This window comes from Hoplias malabaricus, chromosome 4 (genome assembly GCF_029633855.1).
Source record: "Hoplias malabaricus isolate fHopMal1 chromosome 4, fHopMal1.hap1, whole genome shotgun sequence".
NCBI classification, from domain to species: domain Eukaryota; kingdom Metazoa; phylum Chordata; class Actinopteri; order Characiformes; family Erythrinidae; genus Hoplias; species Hoplias malabaricus.
In genome coordinates, this window is record NC_089803.1 from 7,410,962 (window position 1) to 7,434,236 (window position 23,275).

Below are 23,275 nucleotides of genomic sequence, written 5' to 3' on the forward strand. Positions count from 1 at the left end.
ATTATTACATTCCCTTAGTACTCTGTGCTATTGTGAGTTGACCACCTTAAGGTTAATAAACTACTTTCTGATTGCAAATGCTCTGTTACATTTCAATTCTTAACACTTGTATTTATTTTCTCCACCACAACTGGGGTTCAGCTCACTCACTCAGCTCATCTCCTGTGTCCAGCTGATAAATCAGGATCTGTGAAGTACGCAATTTGTGATGGAAATGTATGTCAATGTATCTCTAGCAGCTAAAAAAGCATGATTTAAAGTTAGTGTTCACAGAAACTTGAATTCTTCTGCTTACAGTACAGTTGTTACTTTTAAAGAATCCCACCCGCAAGATGAAAAATATCATTTAAAATGTAATACGTTTCAATAAGAAAAAAGAACTGACTCTGCACCAAGAAAAAACACACAAACATTCACATGAAACCATTCACGAATGGAAAGATAAACAGAACTGGACGTACAACCAGGTCAACAGAACAGCACCTGACATCACATACAATATGTGCCCCACTACACACTGTAACGATATTTATCTACGATTCTACTCGTTTATATTTACATATTATATGACACTCGTGTACCGAGCAAAACACAGACAACAATATAACAAAGAGTTTAATAACTGACTTTCAAACTAATTATTTTTATTTACACCACATCAGGGCGGTGTACTTCTTCAGTTAACGTCTGTTTCATCTTTGAAATGTTCGTCTCACGGGGTGTTTAGGAGTGTAGTGAACGATTTTGGGATACTACCATAAAATAGTGCACTATGTAGTGGATAGGGCACAGTTTCGGACACAGGAACAGGACTGAACCCGGGCGGAGGGGGCGGGGTTGGAAGTCCAGTTGTAGTCTTTTACCTCAGCTGAACTCTGCGGTTGGAGTCTTTTACCTCAGCGTATCTCTGGAGCCTCGTTGGAAGATTTTTGGAACCGATCCAGCACCGTGCCTCACTGCGGGCCCCTGTCATAGAACTTCAAAATAACTCGGGATCAACCCTGGGATAAATGACCGAGGGACGATGACCGTTGTCGGGGTGTTCCTTCTGTTTTGGGTTTTCTTAGTTCTCGGAGGTGAGTGTCCGGACGGGGCCGACCACGGTAAAGTTAGTTTTCTGTTCGATGTTCGGTTTTCCGGCGTCAACACCTTTTCAAAATAAGGTCATATCTGCCACAGTGTCACAGATTCTGAACGGTACAGACACAGAGAACAACGCACACTGTTTTTATGGACGCTCCGGTACATTTGATAAATGCTCCTTTTCCTTTCAACAGCTGAAAAAACAGACCGTTTTTGACATCGCAGCAAAGTGCATTCGTTTCTAGACTCTGTCTACAACACTGCACACCATCGTCTTTCAGCTTTTCAGTTTGTTCAGATACGATTAAACACGTACTTTCCTGTCGCCGCTAACAACAGAAGACAATAGCTTCGTTCTCACTGTGTTTATAAACATCAGATTGGCCGCGTTAGACACTAGGAGTGATGGGGAAGAATGTACAGCAATGTGTTTTCATCCTGACCTCTCATTAACAGTTACATTCAGAGTTTAGGACTCTGTCTGTCTCTCTCTCTCTCTGTCTCTCTCTCTCTCTCTGTCTCTCTGTCTGTCTCTGTCTCTCACTCACTCACTCACTCAGTCTGTCTCACTCTCAGTCTGTCTCTCACTCTGTTTGTCTGTCTGATCTGATTCCCCCAGGAGGGGTCAGGTGGTGAGGACTGTGGACACAGTGAAGAAAATCAGAGACTGTGAGAAGTAGTGAAGCAGAAAGCTTTATTTAAAGAGAATGTTAAAGTTCTAACTGTAATTCTGTTTGAGGAATCTGTTCTTTTAAATGTTAAGCCTTTATTTTTTAATATAAAGTGTACATTGTGTTTGAAATCATACACATGATTTATTTTATCAGTAAAATGATTGATGGATGAAAAATCTTTTTTAATTAATTTTTAAATTTATTTTTTAATAATTTTTCAACCAAGTTACATAAGACTTTATATACAGCTGTGCAGTGTAGAGGGCGGCACGGTGGTGCAGCAGGTTAGTGTCGCAGTCACACAGCTCCAGGGACCTGGAGGTTGCGGGTTCAATTCCCGCTCCGGGTGAGTGTCTGTGAGGAGTTGGTGTGTTCTCTCTGTGTCTGCGTGGGTTTCCTCCGGGTGACTGTCTGTGAGGAGTGTGGTGTGTTCTCTCTGTGTCTGCGTGGGTTTCCTCTGGGTGACTGTCTGTGAGGAGTGTGGTGTGTTCTCCCTGTGTCTGCGTGGGTTTCCTCCGGGTGACTGTCTGTGAGGAGTGTGGTGTGTTCTCTCTGTGTCAGCGTGGGTTTCCTCTGGGTGACTGTCTGTGAGGAGTGTGGTGTGTTCTCCCTGTGTCCGCGTGGGTTTCCTCCGGGTGCTCCGGTTTCCTCCCACAGTCCAAAAACACACGTTGCAGGTGGACTGGCGACTCGAAAACTGTATGTGTGTGTGTGTGTGTGTGTGTCTGTGTTGCCCTGTGAAGGACTGGCGCCCCCTCCAGGGTGTATTCCCGCCTTGCGCCCAATGATTCCAGGTAGGTTCTGGACCCAACGCGACCCTGAATTGGATAAGGGTTACAGATAATGAATGAATGTGCTTTGTAGACATTAATCACACTAATCACGCACACCCTTTGGTAGTGTATTTTGGAAATTAATTGTAATCTAAATATGATTACATCATCAGTTATTTATATTAGGTGCACATTTCTGCTTCCCGCGTTAAACAATTAGTATTCAAAGTATAACTTCGGCCACCTCCCCTGCTTGTGACAGTCAAGCAAGACTGCTACAACATTCAGTGGTTTTGAGAGGTTCACAATGAGATTACGTTTGTCCTGTGTTAGTATCCGTACTCTTCATGTCAGGACAACACTGTTAGAGACACTTAAATATTGTTTAGATGTGTGATTTCTTGCAAGACTGATGTTTAAATGCCATACTAAGGCTTGATCGTATGCTTTATTGTTTTACCAGATGCGATTGGCGAAGAGAGAGGCGGAATTGCACGATATACGGCAGTGGCCGGAATTAGGGGATGATCGGAAATAGGAGGAAAACTGATAATGTTCTTATGTCCTAATTCTACTGTATGTTTATTTTAATGAGGGACTAAAGACCTATGCATTTTGCCAAATTGTATTTTTGTGATTATCAATAGTATTTTATGTATGCGTTTTTGGAAGTAAACTGTTATGAAGGCGAGTTTCCACCCAGGCCGAATTAGTTGCAGAGAGAGAGAGAGAGAGAGAGAGAGAGAACAGCAGTGTGGGCAGCTGAATGAACCTCATTATTTTTGCTGATATGTTTGAATGACATGATGCGAGTTAGTCTTTGTTTGTTAGGTACTAAATGTTATCTTATGTAAAGAATAATACATTTGTTAAGCTGAGTTTAAGGTTTATTAGGAACCAGTAATATGCTTAGCTTGCAGCTATAATAATTTCATGTTAGACGTGCCGGTGTTCATGGAAGTGAAGTGAAGTGTTAGCATGAGGCTCAGTTACTTAATTGTATGTACTTAATGCAGTAGTTTATGAATACTCTCTCTCTATCCTCTTATGCATATCTGCATATCTGCTAATCAGCTACATATCACCCTAATATCTACCTTCCCTATCCCATCTGCCATAACAATAAGTCTGTTCGTATTAAGTCACACGTTGACATATACTCTCCTGTAAGCATTCTAAGTCAGTCTAAAAGGGCGTGACACTGTATCAAAGGAACAATAACAATTGTCTGGATGAGCTGCTGCTGTTTGGTGTGTAAACAGCTTCACTCTGGTGTCTTCCTGGGCTCTATTAGACCTTCCCAGTCTGATGTCTATCTATGATTGAGTGGAAACGGTCCTTGGATTGGGAGTGAGATAGAGACAATAAAACCTTCCTCACATAATCAGTAGTAATCAGTAAGGAGACGTGAGAGTGGAGGATGAGCCAAAAGTGAAAGAGAGAGAGAAAGGTAAACGTAAATCAAATGACATAATCTAAGTGGAGTCAGAGCAGTTCAAGGGGAGAATGGATGGGTAACAAATAAAGTCAGCATTTGAAGTTGTAAACATTTGGCATTGTGAAGTGAAGTGGGTTTACGTTCCCGCAGTGTGGACCTCACTAAAAGTTTAATTCTAGTTACGGCCCTGCTCGGGTTTAGCACGTTGTAGGTCAGTGGTCTCCGACCAGTGGATCGTTATCGACGGGTCCATCTCCAAGACCATGCAAGTCGGTCGCGATAAATCACGACTGTTTCAGTTATTGCGTTTAAGTTACTATAGCTGCATCAATCTCTATCCGCAGTGGTTCACAAGCAACATAAGTAAGAAATAAAGCCATGGCCAATACTGACACGTGAAATCGCGTCCCTGACCGATAGTGCTGCTGCTCTGTCTCTGACCTCTCTGAACAGAAATGGCGGCTCTGATGGTTTCAAAACGGGAGATATTTCATGTGGATCACAAATCACAACACAGTCTCACACTACACTCCGGTGTTCTTTCGAGTTGTGCTGCCCTGTGGAAATGTGTGTACTTTGTACAGCTGTGCAATGGTAGGATATTTGGAAAGGTTAAAAGAAGTATATCAGAAAATGCGCCCAACAGAAGAATGAGATATGCACACACTAAATCCCCTTATGATGACAAAGATAATGTACTTAAAGGTAATTTCAGTGGTAATTGGTTATAAATGTATGATCTTTGAACATGTGATTCATGTACGGTTGTGGAACGCTGAAGTAGCTAACGGTGAGCTAAGACTGTGTAATGCACCGGAGAAAAAAATGGGAGATTTCTTATGAAAACATTAAAAATTGTGGGTCTGAGCCTGGGCAGAGCCGCTGTAGGATAGTTATCAGTAGCACAACTTGTCAGAACACCTGTTTAGCTCTTTTACAGACAGCCTCAGGCACTAAGTACCACCGCAGCCGACACTCAGCTGTACAGTAATAAAGTAAACAGTTTAATGTTATGTTATTGGGGGATGTACACAGCTTTGTTTTTTGTAAGTAGCCAGATTTCAAAAGGTGATCTTGTACGTAAAAAGGTTAGTGACCACTGTGGTAGGTGCAAAGACACTAGTATCCCTCTTGTTTCCGTGGTCTTTTAACAGCAGCAAATTCACCACCAGTGATTTCCCCAGACGTTGGTTTGGATATCACAGAATTAATAAAAAGGTAAAACAAAGGAAGAATACATACGTCTCTGAAAAAAAAAACTTGTAACGAGGAGTGGGAACACACAGGAAAAATGTGCCTACCCTCCTTCAAAAGAGCAGTTTCAGTGCTGAGCCAAGATTAACATTGAAAGAGGCTCTATTCTCCCTATTACAGCTCAGTGAAGCATCAGAATAATTTTTAAGTTGTAATGTTAAGGTAAAAACTATTACATAGAGTTCCTTTAAGCTCTCGGTTCTGTCTTAATAGTTGCAAAGTAGGCCAGTTGTTGGAGCTATTTCCTTTGTTCCTTAAACACATTTTTAGTTTTTCTGAATGTTTGCGTGAAACTCTTTATTTATTTATTTTTTTTGTTTGTTTTTGTTTTTTTTTATTTGCTTGTTGGACCTCTCTATTTTGCTGTACTGATGCTGAACCGACTTTCAGGTTTTGGAGTATTTCTGATTTTGACATCACTTCAAGTACTGTGTCAATTTTCAGTGTGAATTGTTAAACACTTTTCAACAAACTGATTCTCATCCTCGGTTTGGGGTGATTAACGACATCTACAGATCTGTAAACCGTAATATATGAATGAACAGTAGTCACTGCTGACTCTAAAAAAAAACAAAAAACCGTACAAATAATTTTGTTAATTCATAACGGTTCTAAGAACTGAAACAAGTGATTGAGGTCTGCTTGTTTTAGCGCTCCCCCTATATCCGTCCATCTCCTGGCAATGGTGCCATATGGAGAGCTGGAGTGTGGAGCAGGGAGATTTGTTCAGAGAACTTACTACCCACACATAAACCAAATAGAACAACAGATTTTTATAATGTAGTGGAGTAAAAAATTAAGATATTTGACTTTGGAATGTAGTGGAGTTAAAGTGAAAAGTCACCCAAAATGGAGATACTTCAGTAAAGTACAGACACACACACAAAAAAAGTACTGAAGTCCTGTCTGTTTTTCCCGACATGTGCTTACTTAGCACATGTCTCTGTTATTGTTGGTGTTGTTTTCTCCTCCTTAGTCCTGCCTTCACTCCACCCCCTCGTCAGTGTCTCCATCTGTGTCCCCTTTGTAATCCTGCCCCCTCGTTATCTGTCTCAGGTGTCCTTGTGTGTATTTAAGTTCCTTTGTGTTGGGCTTTCTTTGTTGGACATTCCTCTTTCCCATTCCCTCACTTAATCTTCTATACCGTCTGTTTCCCTTCGTATGCTTGTTTGGTCCGTCTGTTTCTTCTTATGATTCCTTCCTTGTGCTTCGTGTGCTTGTTTGGTCAGTCTGTCTCTAGTCTGTTAGCATTTCCCTGTCTCTGGTCTGTCAGTATTTCCCTTTGTCTCTAGTCAGTAAGTAATTCCCTATCCTGGTCTGTCTGTATCTGTCTCTGTGTAGCTCTCCCTTTAAAGTCTTTGTCTAGGTCTTTTTTTGTATCAATAAAGATTGTGTTATTTGCATTAGTGTCTGCCCGGTCCTGACAAGTTACATTTACTTCGTCACTGTCCACCACTGTTTTCGAGTGAAAGAAATACAAGTGTTAAGTTATTTTTCACATTTTATTTGGCCAACATAAAACATTTGGTTGGACATATATAATTAAACAGATATATACTTCATAAGTAAAAACAACGTTTTAATATGAAAACAACATTTTTGTTGTAACTCATTTTCTAAACATAAAAACAATTTAATTACTGAAATATCTTTTACTCCCACTGAACATTGGAAGACCTCCTAAAAAAACTGAACTAGTGGAAGCTCTAGCCTCAGAATAAGCATAAGCAGATCTGAAAGCCTATTTTTTCCACTTGTATTTGAACTCTTGCAGCAGTCTTTACTCCACCCCTGTACTCCCAGAGCAGTCGGGGCTGTCCTGATTGTGAATCGTAAATAGAAAACATGTGGACGCTCACTTTCGAGGGTGAATCAGGCCTGAAAGATAATAAACCAATGAGTGTTGAGCTGGGTTTATTTCACCACCACCTCTGTGTTTGTTTACATCCAGACTGTGTCTGAACCGAGAGGAGTGCTGTGACTGAAACAGTGTTCTGAGGGAGGAAGGTGTAGGATCGTGTCTGTATTTAATTAAAGCTTGTTTTTGCTCTGAAGTTGTAATTATTGTGGCGAGGGGGCGCTAGTGAACAGGTGCCTGGGCAATGTGCTGAAATACTGAATACTCTGTGACAAACACCTTCATTTTAAAAATGCTGCGCTGTGAAGCAATGAAAGCACAGGGTGAAAACTACTTTCTGTTTCTAACAAAGCCAGAGTGTCTGCCTGCTCTCAGGATGCAGCATTTCAGGAGAAATTCCCGTGAGGTTTTGAGGAGCTGAGCCGTCTCTCAGTGTGTGTAATAGGAAAGTGTGTGTAATGTTTATTTAGGGTGGGGCAGGCATTGTGGGAACTAGGAGAAATAAAAACTCATTCATCCTCCAGAGCTGCACCTTAAAGAGCACTGCAAAACTTTTCAGAATTCAGGGTAACGATCAGATACCTAGAAGAGGAAAGAATGCTGAAGACAAAGGACACCACAGCCAGGATGTTTGGAAGGTCAGCTGCCTGGAGAATTGCCATCCACTTCTTAGCTGGTCCTCTGAAAAGTTGAACCGTATCTGGACATCACTGATGGCAGCGTTTAAGAAGGCTCTAAAATCTGGCAACACCAGCGTTTTGTCAGGAAGCCATGACACCCATCATCACTTTCTGAGTTAATCTTCTCAGAAAAAGTGCATAATGGAGCAGAGGTCAGCTGATGCGGTTTTATCCCTCTCCAGCTTCTTGACAACCTCTTCAAAGAGGGACAGAAGATTATTACAGAAGAGGAGGTACACCTCCACAAGATCAGCCTCTTCTTGACTTCAGCAGCCTCCCCTTTCAACCTCAATGCTTGCAAGTTCCTTGGACAGTCATCACCAATGCTGACAAAATAAGAATTCAGAGGAGTCCAGTTCTGCAACAGGCGGGTGATTGCGGGGTTTTGATGGACAGGTCTAGTAGCTTTTGACTGATCATTTTTATATTAGCTGCTTATGAACAGATAGAGAGTAATATCCACATTCAACACGTGTCAAAATGTGAAAACTACAAAAACTGGAAATATGTGTTTTTAATCGGAGAGCGATGATATAATGGATGTTATGTGCTCCGCAGCCCAAGGTCAAGTAAGTGATGAGGCTTCGTACCCCTCTAGTCCACAGTTTGAATTGGGGATCTAGAGCAGCTCCTTTCATTTAGAATATTTCATTTCTAAATGTAAACAGTTTAAATTTGCTGAATTCTCTAATTACAAAGGTGTCAGCAAATGGATAACTGTATTAATCACTTACATTTAATAACCATTTATTTCTGTTTCTGGTGGGTGGATTCAGAGCCCACATTTTTCTGGTCCTGGTATCTCAGCGGTCTTTGTTTCTGAGCTCTTATCACTCCACTCCTGCAGTTTCAGATCTGCGTTCTCTGTTCTCCCAGTTCATCAACATGTGAATCTGTGATTGAAGTTAAATTCAAGATCCTTACTGCTCTTGGTGGTGAGGCTTGAGAACACAGAGGCTGTGGGTCTTGGTTCCTCCCAGTGTTCATTCCTCAAGCTTTGAGGGTGTTTTTCTAGCTCCTGTTGCCTTTGGCCGATCCCCTGATCATTTTTGATTATGTCATTGGTTATTTTCTTTGGAGCATTGTATTACATCATACAGAAGGAAACAGCTCATTAAGTCACAGTAATTTAAAGGAAAATATTTCCGTTTTACTAAAAGCAGATGTTTCATATTGTTTTTATTTTGCTTCTTGTGTTTCCCCCAGATAAACACTCTCTGTTTTACCTCTTCACCGTCCAGTCAGACCCCTCTGTGAATAACATCTACCAGTTCAGTGTAGAGACTCTGCTGGACGACACACAGTTGGACTCCTACAGCAGTCGGGACGGTATCAGGACTCCTAAACAGAGCTGGGTGAAGGAGATAGAGGAGAGTGAATTGAGATCAGGAACTGAGAACCTGAAGAACGATGGGTATCTTTTACACGAGTTCCTTGTCACTCAGATGGAGTTCTCTGGACATAAACGGTCAGGTGAGAAACTGCTGCTGTTCTCCTTTTTAAAGATGTATGTCCTCCTCTCAGAGGAAGAAGAGTCTGTAGATTTACACACACTGCTCTGATTAGAGCTCTTCATTTCTTCACCTTCATCTCAGTCACAGAATAAACACAACACACTCCATCAGCCCACAGTCGACTAACAGTGGTCTCTCCTCCTGGAGAATGGAGACTTCCTGGAGAGTCTTCATCTTCACTGGAGATTTACTCAGAGGTTACAGTTCTCTGTCACTACAATATATTTCAATCACAGCTGTTACATGCATCATGCTGTTGTGTCAGAATAACAAAGGATTAAAAAGAGTGAACATCTGCTACACCCACTGACAGAAAGGAGAATCACAGCTTTGAAAAGCAGGAAGAAAAAGTAAATAAAACTTTTGCACTTCTAGCAAGAATTAAGTCAAATCATTGCTGAGAGTACACCCAGCAACCCGTCTGAGAAAGCTCATTTCAGCCGTTTGTATCTGCGATCTTGTCCTTTTGGTCATTACCCAGAGCTCATGACCATAGGTGACGTAGACTGATTGGTCTGATTGGTAAATTGACAGCTTTGCTTCATGGCTCAGCTCTCACTTCACCACGTACTCTCCGCATTACTGCAGACACTGCACCTAACCTACGGTCAATCTCCCATGACTCATGAACAAGAACCCAAGATTCTTGAACTCCTTCACTTGGGGTAGGTTCTCACCCTCTACCTGAAAGGAGCATGCCATCTGTTTCCGGGAAATAACCATGGCCTCAGACTTGGAGGTCAAAATCCTAGGTTCGACTGTCAGACAGGTTCTCCTTTCCAGCACCTTGGCATAGACTTTCCCAGGAGGCTGAGAGTGTGATGCCACAATAATTGGCACACTTCCTCTGGTCCTCTTTTATAAAAATAGGAACCACAACCCCTGTTTGCCAATCCAAGGGCACCGTTCCCAAGACATCCCCACAGTATCGAGGGCCTTCAGTAACTCTGGGTGAATCTCATCAACTCCTGGAGCTTTGCCACTGCAAAGCTTTTTCACCACCTCAGTGACTTCAGCCAAGGAAATGGAATCCGACCCCCAGACACTTCTGGCCCTACCTCCTGCACACATGTCTCTCAGGTTAAGGAGTTCCTCAAAGTGCTCCTTCCAACGCCCAACAATATGCTCAGTCGAGTTCAGAGTCTCACCATCCTTGCTGAGCACAGCTTTGACAGTGTCCCCCCTCCCCCTCCTGAGCTGTCGGAGTATTTTCCAGAACCTCTGAGGCCATTATCCAAGGCACTCCCCAACATATGAGCCAACTCACTCACCCCTCTCTTTATCTGAGTGTCCAAAACATATGGCTTCAAGTCAGAAGACATGACCACAAAGCTGATCATTGACCTTTGGCCCAGAGTGCTCTGGTACCAAGTACACTTATGAGCAGCCTTATGTTCGAACATGGTTTTCGTTATGGATAAACCATGACTAGCACTGTTCAATAACATCACACCACTCGGATTCAGATCAGGTTTCCCAGTCATTGCCAATGTAAGCATTGAAGTCCCCAAGCAAAACAATTGAGTCATTGATGGAATCCTCTCTAGACCTCCACTCACTATCTCCAAGAAGGCAGAACTGCTGTTCAGTGCAATCTCAGACACAACAGTCAAACTTTTCCTCCCTGCAAGCCAGAGCCGCATTGAGGTGACCCCCTCATTTACTGGGACAAACACCCACCCGGCACCTACTATAAGTCTTCTCTTGTTTGTTTTATTTGAAAAAATCCTCCTTTATACAAATTTCTGCATGTTTTTTTTTTCTCATAAATGAGAGATAGGAACCTGGTTTTAGAAGTCTCACAGGTTTTTCGTTTCCCAGACTTGGTCATTTCCACTTCCTAAACACCTCAAATTAAAATGAAATAAATGCTTTGGACCATAGTCCGGAGATTATTCTCAGCAGCTGGAGTGATGTAAAAGTCACATGAATTCTGACCTGGTTTTTCAGACAGAGTCAAATTTCTACGTTTGGACATGGATCATATGAAAGTGTCCCAAATCTGATGTGAAAAAGTAAGATTGAATGCGATTTGTTCTGTTCACACAGCCACATGTAAAACACACCCGTGTCCCGTATGACTGGGCCTCTTTACCTTCTGTGTGAACGTAGCCTTAGTATTCCTTGCCCAGAATATGGCAAGCCAGTAAACAACAGATGTTTAAGCCGTAGTACATTTGATTTATTTTGCAAATTTTGAGAATTTGCAAATATCGTTTTCAAACATACAATTTTAATTAACTTTAACATAACATTAAATGATGACAAAGAAAACGATGACAAAGGAAACGATGGAGAAACAGCGGAGACAGACAGACATGATAACAACAGGACATAGGAAATGAATGACCAACAACCAGGAAGTGACATATGGGAACTTAAATACATAACACCGACACAGGACACCTGGAACAGATAACGAAGGGGCAGGATTACAAATAACACTGACGAGGAGGAGGAACAAAGGCGGGACAAGGGGGGAGACATGAACAATAACAACAAGAGCCATGTGATTAGTGAGTTCAAATAAATGTTCAGCTCAAATAAATACTCTGAGTGAACAAATATTTGATCCAAAGTATGATAAACCCAGCTGAATAGTTTGTTACCACATGAAATAATTACTTTTGAATGGACCAAAATGTTTTTTAAATCCTCCTAAACACGTTAACAGCTCCAGATAAACAGAGAATCAGCTCTTCTTTTTTTTTTACGTTAGTTCTCCTGATTTTAATCATTTGGTTACACAGAGTGACAAACTATCAACTTAATGAGTAAAATTATATATTTATGGCTAAGAAAAGCAGCATATTTGCTTTGTTTTGAGCAATGGTTTTAAATTTGGAAATCTCTTCTCATCCCTTTGTTTGTGGTTGAACTTTAAGTCAGCAGTTCCCAAACTTTCACACATTACACAGATCACAATAAAGTGGCAGTAGCATCTTGTGTGCTTCTCTGTATCAGGAACATGCCCAGAACCGCCATGGAGGAGTCTGTCTGCACGCATGAACTTGCATGCAGGGATTTCGCTATGACTGACCAGCCTCATCCCCTTGCTTCGCCCCCACCTTTGGCAACCACGGTCTTAAATGACTGTAAAGTTCGTAGTGTTCCCTGTGAACTTATCTACAACGACTGAGCATGGCAATCTCGTTTAAAACTAATGTATTCCCAGACCCTGGGTCTCCCTTTTTGGTACAAAATATTCCTCCTTTATGTTTTCGCTCTTCAAAAGGTTTTTCAGCACTTGGCCCATGGGGCTACACTCATTTTCAGAGCCTGTGTGTTTAGTGTGTACATTCACTGTAGCCCTCCCCCCAGCTTTGCCTCAGTTATATCAAGTGATTAATGCCGTTTGGGTCTGCTGTTATTCAAACTGTTATCGAGGCATTTTCCGATGAGTTTATCGCAAAAACTCATATCATGATAACGATAAAACATGATTATTCGGGCAGCCCTAAGCCACAGCAATCATCAGTATATTTACATTTTAATATTAAGGGTGTATAAGTGAGGGGAGAGAAACTATGGTGGCGCCCTCGCTTGTGTGCGTGTGTATTCAGGTGTGTGTACAGTGTTGATTCTGATGGTGATTCCTGGTGAACTGTGTTCTCCTCTGTTTCAGAGCGTCATGTTCTTCAGTGGAGACTCGGCTGTGAGGGGGAAACACTTCCTGACGGATCAGTTTCACCTTTAAATGGCTTTAATGAAATCGCCTACGATGGAGAAGATTTAATCTCTTATAACTGGACCCTAAGGAACTGGAGAGTCTCAGCCTCTCAGAGCAGTGACCTGGAGAAGAGGTGGAAAAATGAAAATGGATATTTACACAGTGCTCTCAGTCAAAAATATGGAGAATGTCTGAAGTGGTTGAAGATCTATTTGCACTATAATACTACTGTAACCAAACCAAGTGAGTATTTGGATAATGTGTGTGTGTGTGTGAGAGAGAGAGAGACACACTAAGCAAATTTAGAATTGATGCCTATTGAGTTGCGGCTATGTTCCACCTTAAATAGTTCAGAAACTGTGCTAGCAGTAGGACTTCTGTTTTTACTGCAGTTTACAAGACCTCACAGTTTTAGAAACAGGGTTAGTGTTTATTACCATTTTATAATGATTATTTATGTAGTTTGTGGTCTGTTTTTATAGATCTGAATTCTGACTGAAACACATTGTGTGTTTACACTGTTGATCTCTGCAGCTGTTCCAGATGTGTATGTGTTTGTGAATAAATCTCAGACTGAGTCCAGCAGACTGACCCTGACCTGCCTGGCCACGGGCTTCTACCCCAAAGACCTGAAGATGAGACTGAGGAGATTCACCACTTCACTCCCTGATCATCTACTAACATCCTCAGGAGTCAGACCCAATGGTGATGGAACCTACCAGCTGAGGAAGAGTGTGGACGTCCAGGAGGAAGATAGAGCAGGATACGACTGTTATGTGGAACACAGCTCCTTCAATGGATCAATGATTAAACCCTGGGGTAAATTTATCTGTGTTTGATTATCCACTAACACTGAAGAGTAGAGAGTCCTCCATTAGACTCAGGATATCTCACTGTTCTTACAGTAGTTACAGTTCTTACAGGGGTTTATTTTAATCCACAAACACTGAAGAGTAGAGTCCTCCATTAGACTCAGAATATCCCACTGTTCTTACAGTAGTTACAGTTCTTACAGGGGTTTATTTTAATCCAGAAACACTGAAGAGTAGAGAGAGTCCTCCATTAGACTCAGAATATCCCACTGTTCTTACAGTAGTTACAGTTCTTACAGGGGTTTATTTTAATCCAGAAACACTGAAGAGTAGAGAGTCCTCCATTAGACTCAGAATATCCCAGTGTTCTTACAGTAGTTACAGTTCTTACAGGGGTTTATTTTAATCCAGAAACACTGAAGAGTAGAGTCCTCCATTAGACTCAGAATATCCCACTGTTCTTACAGTAGTTACAGTTCTTACAGGGGTTTATTTTAATCCAGAAACACTGAAGAGTAGAGAGTCCTCCATTAGACTCAGAATATCCCACTGTTCTTACAGTAGTTACAGTTCTTACAGGGGTTTATTTTAATCCAGAAACACTGAAGAGTAGAGAGAGTCCTCCATTAGACTCAGAATATCCCACTGTTCTTACAGTAGTTACAGTTCTTACAGGGGTTTATTTTAAAACAAACACTTTTCTGTTTACAGAAAGGAAACCCAGTGATAAAGGTGTGATCATTGGAGCAGTGGTTGGAGCAGTGGTGGTGGTGGTGGCTGTAGTGTGTGTGTTCATTGTCTATAAACAGAGGGAGAATAGTGAGTATGACGATATTCCTAATATACTTCATAAATCATTCATAATTTGAATAATATATTAATATTTTAAATCTACAGTATGTTTCTATTCATTGTTATATAAAATGTAACAAAGTTCCTTTTTAAACAGTAATTGGTGGAAGAAGAAGAAGGACTCCCCCCACGTCTCCTCAGGTCATTGGTGAGTGTCACTGTCTGTTCATTCTCCTGATCCTCATCTGATCACAGAGATTTCTCCAGTTCTCCAAGATGTTGTTTGTGATCTCTCTCTAAATCCTGCTCTTTCAGGTGTGAAGATTCCTCTGAGTCCTGTTCCTCTGAAGCCTGCAGTAAACAGTGAGTTGAGTTATAGGTTATTTCTCCTCTGAGCTCTGAGTGAACTCTACAAAGTGTAAAGTCCTTGTTTCAGCTCCAGCTTCATTTTTGAGCGTAATACAACAGTGTTAACGTAACAGTTTATTAGTGAAGCTGTTTTTCTCTGTTCTCTGTGAAATGAAATAAAACTGAACCCAGTTCAACATTGTTTCTGGAACAGAGCACTGATTATTAATAACTCTAGCCCTGTAGATATTTTTACTACCGTCGTCTCGTCTTGTTTCAGGTTCCAGTGTTGAAAACAAACCTACAGTAGAAACACACTACACTGTAAAGTACTTTCTGAAAGGGGAGGAAAGGTGGACTGAACAGAAATGATCACATTTACATTCACTGTAACTTTAATATTTGAGCTCCGATGCTTTGATATTCGAGCCCCGCTCCGGGTGACTGTCTGTGAGGAGTGTGGTGTGTTCTCCCTGTGTCTGCGTGGGTTTCCTCCGGGTGACTGTCTGTGAGGAGTGTGGTGTGTTCTCCCTGTGTCTGCATGGGTTTCCTCCGGGTGACTGTCTGTGAGGAGTGTGGTGTGTTCTCTCTGTGTCTGCGTGGGTTTCCTCCGGGTGACTGTCTGTGAGGAGTGTGGTGTGTTCTCCGTGTCTGCGTGGGTTTCCTCTGAGTGACTGTGAGGAGTGTGGTGTGTTCTCCCTGTGATTGCCTGGGCTTCCTCTGGCGGCTCCGGCTCCTCCCACGCTTCAAAAACACGCGTTGGTAGGTGGATTGGACACTCAAAAATGTCCATAGGTGTGAGTGAATGTGTGTGTTGCCTTGTGAGTCGTGTGATTAATGATCGCAACTCATTGGTATTAGTAATGCGAGGGTGGAGCCAGACATACCATTAATACACAACAAACCCCTCAAGATCCTCTCATGTAATTAATTAATGATTAAAGACATCTCTCGTATGAAAGTCGGAATAACTGAAGTTAGTTGAACAGTCTGCAGTATGAGTACACTTAGCCTTCTAAGTATGTGTGTGTATATGTGTGTGTGTGTGTGTGTGTGTGCTTTGCAGTATCAGAGGAACACAACTCGGTATAAACTGGTTCTGAAGTGGATGCTGTTACTAAAATCACCAGCTGCAAAAAGAAAAGATTCTCTCCTGTGACAATGAATCGACCCAATGAGACCCAGTGAAGCTGGTTCTGAAATCAGACGGTTGTTGGAGTGAGTTGATCTAATGAAGGAAATAATCAGATTTAGTCTTTAACACAGGAGGGGTATTTTTATCCTCAGTCTAAAATTAAACCCTGATCCCTGTCCTCAGTTCGTCTAGCGTTTACCAAAAATAAATTCAGATTCCTCTCAGGGTCTTGATTATTGAACACAGCAGGACATTCTTCTCTGAAATAATATGGTGCCAAGTGAGTGTCTGGGATTTCACTGAGTTTGGATCCTACAGGGAGTACTACAGGATTCTACAGAGTTCTACAGGAAGTCCTAAAGGATCCTACAAGAAGTCCTACAGGATCCTACAGGGTCCTACAGAGTTCTACAGGAAGTCCTAAAGGATCCTACAGGAAGTCTTACAGGATCCTACAGAGTTCTACAGGAAGTCCTACAGGATCCTACAGAGTCCTACAGGAAGTCCTACAGGATCCTACAGGGTCCTACAGGAAGTCCTACAGATAGTCATACAGGAAGTACTACAGGATCCTACAAGGTCCTACAGGAAGTCCTACAGAATCCTACAGGAAGTCCTAATGGAAGTACTACAGGATGCTACAGAGTTCTACAGGAAGTCCTAAAGGATCCTACAAGACGTCCTACAGGGTCCTACAGGAAGTACTACAGGATCCTACAGGGTCCTACAAGAAATCCTACAGGAAGTACTACAGGGTCCTACAGGAAGTCCTACAGAATCCTACAGGAAGTCCTACTGGGTCCTACAGGAAGTCTGGGTCACTCCAATTCATGACATTTTTACTAATTACCTCAGAGAGCCTGACTTTTTACTCCAGGGTTTCTCAATGTTAATCTTGAACCTAGTGCCATGTTAAAAATGAAATGTCTGTTTGTTTGTTTCTTTGTCTGTTTTATTGTTAATTACCACCCTCTGACCCGTGTTTTTATGAAAAAGGTTTATTTGTTTGTTGATGTATGAATTTATCCAGTGCAAGGAGAACATGCTGTAGGTACATTTCTGGAAAAAAAAAGCTGCTGAAACAATGCCAAAATGTTATCAATTTACAATTCTTTATAAGGTTTCAGCACATTTGAAAAAACTCTGTGCAACAGGGACAGCTGTGGCCTAATGGTTAGAGGAGAGGGTTTGTAACCAGAAAGAAGACACTGGTAGGAAAAGTGGGGGGAGACTCCTCCCTCAAACCATAGCTGAGGTGCCCTTCAGCAAGGCACCCAACTCCCAACTGCTCCCCAGGTGCCAGTGATGCATTTGTGTGTTTGTGTGTGTGTGTGTGTGTGTGTGTGTGTGTGTGTGTGAGAGAGAGAGTGTGTGTGTTCACTGCCACAGATGGGTTAAACGTGAAAGAGACATTTTAGTTGACACATTACAGTAACCAGTAATAGCACATTTCAGTCATAAGTGAAGTATTTAATCAGAGTTTGTGTAAATGAACTGACTATAGCCCCTTTCACTCATGCACCGTGACCCAGGAATGTCCCGGAGTTTCCCTGGAGGAGCTGTGTGTGTGTGAACACAAACTCCCACAATATTCATCCCTGACATTACCGGGACTTCTTTCTTCGAACTCCCTAGTAGACACTCCAGATAAAGCCCATGCCTAAAGCATGCGGAACAAAAGACCTCTCACACAGAGAATCTCCCGCTGTGCACTACATGTGTGAAAGGACCACTCGGGGACATCTGTCCTGATACTCCAGTGCTTCTCTAGAGATTCTCTGGAGTTTATGTGTGAAAGGGGCTTAAGACTCATTATTTGTGTGTGTGTGTGTTTACTGTGTTAAATGCAGAAACACAATTTCTTTTTTGTATTTTTTCTTTGTAGTTTTATTATTTACATGAATCTAATCAGCCAGTCATTTCCATGTTGTAGTAACTGCTCCCTCGTCCAGTCGGAGCTGTGGAGATCAAGTGTTTCAGTGTGAACAGTAGTTTAAATAGAAAAATAAATATAAAAATGAACAGAAAAAATGCTTTTGGATCTGCTTTATTGTAAACCTACGTCACATCTCGTAAGCTCCTGTATCATCTAGAATCCAGAGTTCACCAGCGGGAAATACGACTCTGTCCGCTGGAGGTGCAGGTCTTTATTTCCTGTTTGGATTTGTGACCAGTTCATTAAGTAAATGACGCGAGACTTCTTTCACAATGTTGACTCTTTACTAAACCAGAAATGTTAAGATTACAGATATAAAGTCGTGAATATATAGTTCCTTCAGAACAGACAAGAGATCAGTGTTAGTTCAGTGTAGTCACGGTCAAAGACTGTTGAACTGTGACCCTCTACGTCACTCACGCAGCTCACTGCTTCAGCAGAGTGATGTCCTGCATCAATTAATATAATTAAGTACGATTAAAGTAACAGTTAACATTATTAAATAAGCAACAGACATCACACATTACACATTTACTTTATAATTTATTATTTCCTCTAACATCCACTGTTTACAAGTCGGAAAAAATGGTATTTCCCAGTTTCTGACATCACACTAGAGCTGTGTATGTGTGTGTGTGTGTGGTCAGCCAGTAAGACATGGATATTCATCATCCACAGTGAGTTCATAAAAACAAACTAAAACAGTCCTAAATGCTGAAGTCATTCTTCCCAAACAGAAACGGACAGTATTTATCTGTAGAGTCGCTCAGATGAACAGACTGAGAGGAGAGCTGTGTGTGTGCTGTAGTGAAATGACCGTGTAGACAGTGATTTCTGGGTTTATTTGGTAGTGATACAGCTCTCTGTCTGCTGTACCTCCATTCAGTTGCTGGGGTTTGTGTGGGGAACATAAAGTTAAACTTGCTCTATTCAGGAGCAGATATTCCTTGGGTGAAATTCCCAGGGTGGTGTAGTCACCAACTTTATTATCCTCTAGAGCAGCGGAGCCCACTGCAGTGTGTGGTGTGTGAGACATTGCTGAGCAGGTCATCACACATTCATCATTATCTACAACACCATTACACTGTTACACCGTTCCCTTCGGCCATCGCTACAGCAGAAGGGTTTGGGGTTTAAGACATCTGTCCAAATAAAGAATTCCTGTTTTAGGAAACACTCCTCCAGATCTAGGTCTCCATCTCCTGGACAATACGTGTCATTACACCAACTCCACAAGTCCATCTGCTGGATAATATTCTTTAACACATGCCCAGCACACACACACACACACACACTGGCCCTTTGTGGACAAGCCGTGGGCACTGTGGGCAGGGGCAGGGCCACTCAGACCCCAACAGGCCACTGTGGGTGACCCCAGCTTCAGCCAGAAACACTTTATACCCTGGATGTCCACTTCTCGTTATATGTGGGCGGTCTGGACTTGGCCGTGTCCACACAAATCCCACCGAGGGCCTCTGTGGGGGAGCACCATTATTTTCAGTGGGTTTTAGGGGGACATTAACATCTTAATGGTATGTTCTACACAGTTGTACAAATGTATTCTGTTTAAAACGTGGAATTTTACTGTTGCTTCATGGACAAGGGCTTCACTTCATTCCTAGACAATCTTACCTTTTAAAACGGGTGAACTGACAACTACAGTCAGACAAAAAGATCCAAATCACCGAGCTCCCACTGTCACCGTGTCACCGTTATCCACAGCTTTAGTGGAAGTTCACTCCTGAGTGGATCAAGTCTCCGGAGACCTGAGGAAGTGTCCAATAGGAAATCAGGATTTTATTTTGTCTGTCACCTGTTTCTAGGCAGAAGTCACAGTTCAGTTTAAACGAGCGGTGGCCGAGTTTGAACAGATAAACTGAACTTTGTTTTCACCGCCATTTTGTAGGTGTTTTGTGTTCAAGGCTGTTCTGTAATGACTCCGAGATTCTTCTTCTCCTTCCTTTATTTTCACTGGAGAAATGGTTAAAGAAAAGAACACAGGTCAGGATTTTAAACCCCGTTAATCTAGTTCCTAAATTTGCTTCATCCTTAGGGTGTCAAATATGTATATGTAAATATGTAAATGTTTTAGTGACATGATGTACACATGGCTGCGTGTTTTAAATCAATAAAGTGGGGAATAATCACTTCAAAAGTATTTATTTATTTAATTTCTTATAAAACCTAACACCATCTTGTAGAAACGTTGTGTTTCTGAATCTAATGTAAACACAAGGTTTAGGTCATTCATTTAATTTATTTGTTGAGGCCCAATCACACCCTCAATGGGGCGCTAGTGTATGGCAGGACATCACACACCCACCCTGTCACTCACACACTCACCCAGTCACTCAAACATTCTCCCAGAAACTCCCACACTCATCCGATCACACACACTCGCCCTGTGGACACTTTCACACACTCACCCAGTCACACACTCAACCTGTGGACACACTCACACTCACTCAGTCACTCACACACCTACCTTGTCACTCACACACTCACCCAGTCACTCAAACATTCTCCCAGAAACTCCCACACTCATCCGATCACACACACTCATACCAGTCACTCACACACTCGCCCTGTGGACACTTTCACACACTCACCCAGTCACTCACACACTCACCCAGTCAGACACACACTTACCTTCTCACTCACACACTCAACCTGTGGACACACTCACCCTGTCACTCACTGTTACGTCTCGGTTTAGTCCCAAATTTCCTAAAAAAAATAAAGTAGAGAGAAAAAAAATGGAGCAAAAACATACAACGGCTCTAGATATAGACTTAGCAGTTATAGTACGCAGTGGGAAAGCATCTGGAAAATGAGTGGACAAACACATGATAGTCAGTAAATACTGGTTACCACTTATTGTCTTAGGAAGAGGACCAACACAGTCCAACAATAAATTTTCAAAAGGCTCTCCCACGGCAGGTACAGGACACAGAGGTGCCGGGGAAATGCTTTGATTAGGTTTTCCTGCACCTTGACAAACATGGCAATAATTACAAAATATCACTATATCAGCCCTAAGTCCTGGACAAAAGAAAAGCTGCAGAACACGCTTATAGGCCCTGCCATTATATGATTATGGGCAAGGTTTAACACATGGGACCTAAACTGTTCAGGTACTACCACATGGAACACAGTATTCCAATCGGTAATCTCTGAAGGTGGGGACCATTTTCTCATTAAAACTGTCTTGTAGAAAGTAAGCAACAGAAGATACCCATATTTGATCAGGGGCTACAACTGCAGACCTGCATTTAGCCAAAGAGGGATCTAATTCCTGGGCAGATACCAACTCAGCTTGATTAACAGGAAGAGACAACACACGACAATCAGCCAATGCTAAGTCCCTTTTACAAACAGAGTTGTTTGCCAATAAAGGAACAGAGGAATCTCCATTCATTTCCTGACTGCTTCTAAATAATTTGCTAAGATCAAGTACATCCTGGTTAGAGCATTGGGATCGAGTTGTGACACACAGGAAAAACAGAAGGAACACTTTTCCACCAGCAAGGTCATTACCTAGTATCATATCCACCCCTTCAACAGGTAATCTATCTCAGTGTGTAATATATTTGTAAACAGTGGGAGAAACACTGTGGAATGGGAGGTCTGAGGAGTCCACTAGGGGGCTACAGAAGGAAGACTCGACCTCTGTGGTCTACAGAATGATAACACACCACTGTCGGTGTAGACCGTCTAGGACAGTCCTCAAACAGACGACAGGAACACAGTCAGACTGTTCTGTAGGAGCAGGGGACACTGTAATACCTCAGTACACCATCAGAGGGTCCAGTTTAGAGACTGTGACCGAGGGGGTGGGGGCAGGAACACAGTCAGACTGTTCTGTAGGAGCAGGGGACACTGTAATACCTCCGTACACCATCAGAGGGTCCAGTTTAGAGACTGTGACCGAGGGGGTGGGGGCAGGAACACAGTCAGACTGTTCTGTAGGAGCAGGGGACACTGTAATACCTCAGTACACCATCAGAGGGTCCAGTTTAGAGACTGTGACCGAGGAGGTGGTGGCAGGAACACAGTCAGACTGTTCTGTAGGAGCAGGGGACACTGTAATACCTCAGTACACCATCAGAGGGTCCAGTTTAGAGTCTGTGACCGAGGGGGTGGGGGCAGGAGCACAGTCAGACTGTTCTGTAGGAGCAGGGGACACTGTAATACCTCAGTACACCATCAGAGGGTCCAGTTTACAGACTGTGACCGAGGAGGTGGTGGCAGGAACACAGTCAGACTGTTCTGTAGGAGCAGGGGACACTGTAATACCTCAGTACACCATCAGAGGGTCCAGTTTAGAGACTGTGACCGAGGGGGTGGGGGCAGGAGCACAGTCAGACTGTTCTGTAGGAGCAGGGGACACTGTAATACCTCAGTACACCATCAGAGGGTCCAGTTTAGAGACTGTGACCGAGGGGGTGGGGGCAGGAACACAGTCAGACGGTTCTGTAGGAGCAGGGGACACTGTAATACCTCAGTACACCATCAGAGGGTCCAGTTTAGAGACTGTGACCGAGGGGGCGGGGGCAGGAACACAGTCAGACTGTTCTGTAGGAGCAGGGGACACTGTAATACCTCAGTACACCATCAGAGGGTCCAGTTTAGAGACTGTGACCGAGGGGGCGGGGGCAGGAACACAGTCAGACTGTTCTGTAGGAGCAGGGGACAGTGTAATACCTCAGTACAGCATCAGAGGGGTCCAGTTTAGAGACTGTGATTGGGATTTCCCTTTAGCTGATGAAATTGATGTCATGACTTACTGCTCATTTAAAGAATAAAAAATGCTCTATTTACAGTAAACATTTAGAAAATCTTTCAATAAACACAAGAGCAGAGTGCTGTTGATAGAAATGTTTTATTTTTAATTCAAATATACCTTAAGATATTTACATTCTGTACAAAAATATCATTCAACAGCATTTAAAACATACACCAAAGATCAAGAAAAAAAAAAAAAAGAAAAAGACAGAGTGCACACAACATTAAAGGAGGAATAGGTCATTAGTCTTGAAATGAGTCTCCCCCTGGTGGTCAGTGAAAGTATCTGGCTGCAGTGTGGAGGGGAGGGTAGAAGGCAGACAGTAGTCACCTGCAGCTCATAGGAGCTCTGACAGACCTCAACTTTTCATAATGAAATACAATAAAGTAATAATATAAATAGAACAGTGCATTATCACTGTACATAGTGTCTTTAAGATAACAAATAATGAAATAAACCATAATAAAGTAAATAAAACCACAGAACAGTGCATTATTACAGTGTTTTTAGAAGAAATGGTTT

At 42.3% G+C, this 23,275-nt stretch overlaps 1 protein-coding gene across 1 annotated transcript; it reads left to right on the forward strand.

Annotated features, from left to right (window-relative positions):
* Nucleotides 1-907: 907 nt before the first annotated feature.
* On the forward strand, nucleotides 908-18,015 carry LOC136694881 (H-2 class I histocompatibility antigen, alpha chain-like). The gene is made up of 8 exons (XM_066668708.1): nucleotides 908-1,076; nucleotides 8,967-9,233; nucleotides 12,900-13,187; nucleotides 13,479-13,763; nucleotides 14,468-14,575; nucleotides 14,706-14,756; nucleotides 14,864-14,911; nucleotides 15,963-18,015. The coding sequence occupies exons 1-8, from the start codon at nucleotides 1,025-1,027 to the stop codon at nucleotides 15,986-15,988; spliced, it is 1,125 nt and encodes a 374-aa protein (XP_066524805.1). The 5' UTR covers nucleotides 908-1,024; the 3' UTR covers nucleotides 15,989-18,015.
* Nucleotides 18,016-23,275: the final 5,260 nt, after the last annotated feature.